This window comes from Quercus robur, chromosome 1, assembly GCF_932294415.1.
Source record: "Quercus robur chromosome 1, dhQueRobu3.1, whole genome shotgun sequence".
Lineage (NCBI taxonomy): Eukaryota > Viridiplantae > Streptophyta > Magnoliopsida > Fagales > Fagaceae > Quercus > Quercus robur.
This window is the reverse complement of record NC_065534.1, coordinates 34130155-34135631: the sequence shown is the minus strand read 5'-3', so window position 1 is coordinate 34135631 and position 5477 is coordinate 34130155. Positions and strand designations below refer to the sequence as shown.

The 5477-nt window shown below is 32.6% G+C and overlaps 1 protein-coding gene across 1 annotated transcript; it reads left to right on the top strand.

Annotated features, from left to right (window-relative positions):
* The first annotated feature begins 493 nt into the window (after window positions 1–493).
* On the top strand, window positions 494–3931 carry LOC126732631 (zinc finger protein CONSTANS-LIKE 1). Its single transcript, XM_050435595.1, has 3 exons — window positions 494–1008; window positions 1574–1747; window positions 3553–3931. Exons 1-3 carry the CDS (start codon window positions 586–588, stop codon window positions 3742–3744), a joined length of 789 nt encoding a protein of 262 aa, XP_050291552.1. The 5' UTR covers window positions 494–585; the 3' UTR covers window positions 3745–3931.
* The last annotated feature ends 1546 nt before the right edge of the window (window positions 3932–5477 follow it).

Genomic DNA, 5477 nt, shown 5'->3' with positions numbered 1-5477 from the left:
TCATTGCACTTTTTATTATTATTTATAGATCTCACTGTACTATTTAAACTAGCTTTTACTTTTATCTACAGTATTTTTAGTAAAAAGTTTTCAATTTCAACTAAATAAATTGTTACAAACGAACCCTAAATTTAATCCAGGTTTCATTTCTATTTTCTAGAAGATGCAACAATAGAGAGAGTAGTGTGAAAGTCTTAAATTCTTTTTTTTTTTTTTTTTTTTTGACAGTAAAGCGATAAAAAGTCTTAAATTCTAATTAAGCAAAAAAAAACAACAACAACCAAAAAAAAAAAAGAGCAAGTTGAACTGAACATGTGGCTCGTGGTTAGGCCAACGTCTCTTCTGAGTTGAGGGATGATCTCAGGTCAACTCATTCTCAAACTCTCAAGCTATTGACGTCATCTTCCACGTCAGACTCCAGCTCCTCTCTCTCTCTCTCTCTCTCTCTCTCTCTCAAAAAAAAGGAATAAGTACTCGCACCCTTCAACTTAAGTCTCTTCACTCATCAAACTTCTTCAAAAAAATTAACTCCATCAAATTCCAAAGCCCCTTAAAAAACCTCCATTTTCTCTCACTCCACGCGCCATGTACACTCACCCAAACACCGCATTCACACGCGCTGCCGATTTTCTCGGCCATCCCGCCACGTCACTCGACAACCTCACACCACTCGACCTCCCAACGTTAACTCTACCGTTACCGTTACCGTTGCTTCCACCCAATTTACTCGACCAACTCGCCTCCCCCACCTCCGAGTTCGACTCGGTTATGAACTCGCCCGAAATTGGAAATAATAATAGCAGTAACTGCAGTGGCTGCAGTAGCTACGGCTCGACGAGCTCGTTCGCGAGTCACCAGACTCAGAGGCCCACCTTTTTTCAGCGAAGCGTGAGCAGCAACTCGTTCCAGAAGAGCGGCTTTCGCCAACTCGTTTCGTCTTCGACTCACGAGTTTGTCGACTCGGAGTCTGGTCCGGTCAGAAGGGTCTTCAGTACTGGGGATTTGCAGGTACATATATTACTAAAATGCCCACTTTGTTTTTCACGTAATGACATGTCTTTTCACCCGGTGACTTATGTTTGTTTGAGATATGATTATTTTGTTAAAATTAAAAAAATATTTTATTAATACTACTGTAAATAAAGATAATAATTAATTAAAATAATATAGTAAGATTTATAAATAATAACAAAAATAAACTGAATAATAAAATAAGTTGATAAAATTAAGTAAGCCAAACGCCACTTAGTGGAACGAGTTACATGCAAAATTATTGTATCATCAAAACCATCCTTTGATTTTATTTTTTTTTAACCTATTTTTTAAATTTCTTTGAAGGGAAATTGGTTCATAGTACTAGATGATAATTAAAATGATTATATTAGTACTTTTTAATTACGTGGATAACCTGTTTAAAATACACGTGGATAACCATCTACTAATAAAGTAGTATTTTGCTATTATTTTTGGTTATGTGATTTGATATACGCTGATTGTGATTGAGCTTTTTTTTGAGCAAAGATTGAGCTATTTTAGTTTGGTATAATTTTGTTTTTTAATTATGTGGGTGCAGAGAATTAATATGATGCAACATAGTCATCGATCGGAGAGCCCATTGTCCAATGAGAATAGTATCATCATTGAAAGTATGAGCAGAGCGTGCAGATATAGTCCTGAGGAGAAAAAGGAGAGGATTGAGAGATATAGGAGCAAGAGAACCCAAAGAAATTTCAACAAGAAGATTAAGGTTTTATTATCATGTTTATTTGTTAATGGGTTAACAACTTAACATTAAATAATATTTTTTTAAAATTGCATTTGAGACAATTACCTAACATAGTAATCATTGCGATGACAATCAAAAAATGTCCATAAATATTTTTATTATTAGAAAAATGCCATAAATATTAAGATGAAGTAGGGTGGTAGATTCAGTTCTTATTAGTTAATTAATAGTGGCCCAAAAAAAAAAAAAGTTACTCAATGTAAGGTACTCGTGTAAAAGTAAGCAGTGAGGGCAAATAAAGAATTGACGTATGGTACTTGCAAAATCATAGCTCATTTAGTTTTTTCTTTTTTCACTTTCGTTCATGGGTGCACTAGATATGATACGTCTTGTCACATGTAGCTTTTGCTACATGTTCCTATAAGTATCATAAGTCATAAATAGTGATATTTGTTCAAATATCACTATGAGGCTGTCCATCAACAGTAGAATTTCTAATCATCTCTCTAGGATAAGGAAATGATAATATTTTGTGATATTTGGTAGGCTTTACAAACATTTCTCTAAGTTTTTATTCCATCTTTGAAAAACCTTTAGAATATTCTTCTTTCTTTTCTTTTTTTTTCTTTTTTCTTGATAACTAGTATTTTAAGAATAAGGGAGCCAAAGTATTAACAAATATAGAAATTTATCAATTTAAGAAGGTTACATGGGAAATATGAATAATTGAAGAGGGGACATCCATATATTATCTGAAAATTTTAACTAAATCTAAGGATAAATTTTGAATTATTGGAAAGCTTAATGGGTCATAGTTTCGCAGTTGCTGGTCGAGTTGACACAAAACTATTATAGTTAGACTGTGGTGTGTTTAGATACCGCTTATTTTGCTGAAACTAAAAACTTAATACTGAAAATACTGCAGATAAAAATAAAAATAAAAGTTAGTTGAAATAGTATGGTGGAACCCATGAATAATAGCAAAAATAAGCTGAATAGTGAAATAATTTATAATTTTCATTACTTTCCAAATGCACACTTAAACTGGGTTTGGATACGGATGAAAATGAATGCATCTGCGTTTGCGCGTTTCCTTTTTTTTTTTTTTTTTTTTTAGTGTTTTGTGGTTATGGTGTCACACCAGTGGGTCCCGTGCACTATTCACGGGACCCACAAACCTCCTTTTTCAGCAATTTTTTCATTAAAAATGGGTTTTACGGCACTATTTACACATTTAAAAATTATTTTACTATAATATTTTCAGTTTTCAACAAAATAAGCGGTATTCAAACAAACCTTTAGTATCCGATTAATATAATTTATTTTTCAATTTTTGGGAAATGTGGTTGTTTTAAAAATTTTGCGTTAAAAAATAAAAAAGTACCTTTAGAAAAAGTGCAGTTTTGAACTGTGTTACCAAACAGACACTTACTATTTGCAGAACAATTATGAATTTATGTGCATTAGCTTCTCTGTGCACTGGGTCGTTGTGTTTCATATGGCACTGGCTGTCACACAATGAGAGACAGCGTATGTAAAATAACAGTTACGGTCAAATTGTTTTTAGATTAATACATGAAGTGATGAGTCACTTCTGATAAAGCAATTAATCCATTACTGAAACCTCCATAATATCTTGACCTTTCTGTCACACTATCATGTCTATGTAAGAATTTTAATTCACCTACAGTTTGCAATCAAACAGGTACTGATAATTTAAATGAATAAACTTAATTACCATTACTACTCAATTTCACTATGCTTTTTGGATTGTGATCACTAGGTTATTACAGGCATTATTCTTAACACTCTCTTTTTAAATACAGTATGCTTGCAGGAAGACCTTGGCAGACAGTCGGCCACGCATCAGAGGAAGGTTTGCGAGGAACGACGAAATTGAGAAGAATCCTCAAGTTCAATGGAGCCATATAGGCGGCGAGGGCGAGGAAGATGAAGACGATGAAGATAATTGGATCAATTTTATTGACACATTCTCAGCAGCAAACATGGTTCCTTAACTAATCACGAGAAATTATATATGTTGGACGTGTTTGTGTCCTAGTGTGCATTTTATATATGGTGGTTTGCTAGTATGATGCATTTGAAGTGTTATTTAGCTTCAATAGGTGATGTAGATATAGTTTGATTGCATTTTTATTATTATTATTCTTCAATATGGTTTCAACTTTCAAGGCTTAATGAACAGTCAATTTCTAACTGCCTGAAATATTTAGAACTCAGGCAGTATTGAATCTTCTAAAATATATTTTAGTCAATCATCTCTATATATGTGGAAGTTGATGATTTGGGGTTTTAGATAAAATTTATACATGCTTTATTTTAGTGCATAAAAGATAAACAAAGTGATAAGTTGAAAAGAATCAAGATAAAGACGTTGCCGTTGACAAAATAATAGAAAAGAAGCACAATGGTAAGATAGATGCAATGTTTCTAAAGTGGTGTATATATTTGCGCTTTGACATTTTTCTTCCTCAAGATTCACCTAGCTTGAAGGCAACTAATTATAGGCTGGAATAGAGTACTGTGTTTAAATCCTACACACAGAGCATTAGCAATGTGAATTGAAACATAATTAGCGTATTAAGAATAGCACAAATTTTGATATTGGCATCGGAAGTTAGCTTCAACAAGTTTAACCGAAGACATATGCAATATGCATGGACTGGCACAAGCCTAGCATAGATGTCTCCCTAGTAAGTGTGCCTAAGGGATATTCGGATTAGTCAAAAACGTGAAAACATATTCCCTCTCAAATCAAACATATATTTAGTAGTACACGACAGTTTTTCTTTCCTTTAAAAGACATAGATACACCTTTCACCTTTCAAGTACTAAAACAAGTGTAAATTGCTAAGATACATGGATTCATTTCCAAATTGTGGAGTATAAGAATGGGAAAAAATGAGCAGTCATATTATACTCAGAATACATGAATTGTTAAGGAGCAGACTTATTATCAGATTGAAACTTGATTATCACAAGCAAAGCTTTGAGATTTTCCCTTCAAAAGTGACATCATATACAGGGCATGCATTAGGAAGGGAGCTAGCTATTCAATGTCTCTCTTCCCTCCTCTTTTTATAGCTCTTTTAGCTATTCAATTTCTTAGTCTAAAATTACTAAATCTATAGCCTCTCCTATCCAAGAAACAATTGATCATTCAATTTGATGAATAATGAGTAGAAACTTACATTAATGTGAGATAATACATAAAAATTAAAATTAGAATTCTACTTTATTTTTAGTTCTGATAGTGATTCTTGAAACTAAGTTGTAGCTAGAAATTACTTTTAGAGTGGACCAATAAAAAATGTCACTATAAGGTATGATAATAATGGATATAATTATTTTTATTGATGTCGCAAATATAACAACAAATAAGTTTATAGTGATTAATAAGAAAGGTCTTTACGGTGCATGGTAATGACAGATATAATAATTCTCCCTTTTAATAAAAGTAAAAACATATAAATTATAAAACAAATAAAATGTTGGTCGCAGTAAAGATACGCAAATATGAAAAAGAGAGAATATAATAAGGCATTGATATCTAACATCAACAAAATCTAGCTTCTTCTCAAAAAAGGCAAAATCTAGCTAATGAAAGTTTTCATTGAAATGGTATATCGTCTAAGATGTCTCACAGTTCTTCAAGGCCTACCCAAGATTTCAGGCTTTTTTGTGTTGAGTGTGCTAATGAAACAGTCAACGATTGGCAAAGTTTCAAGGA

What these genes read in the sequence shown, in the direction of transcription:
- LOC126732631 (XM_050435595.1), top strand. Translation starts at nt 586, where the DNA reads ATGTACACTCACCCAAACACCGCATTCACACGCGCTGCCGATTTTCTC. An exon ending in TCAGTACTGGGGATTTGCAG is followed by an intron (nt 1,009 to 1,573) that starts GTACATATATTA and finishes ATGTGGGTGCAG; the next exon opens with AGAATTAATATGATGCAACA. An exon ending in ATTTCAACAAGAAGATTAAG is followed by an intron (nt 1,748 to 3,552) that starts GTTTTATTATCA and finishes TTTTAAATACAG; the next exon opens with TATGCTTGCAGGAAGACCTT.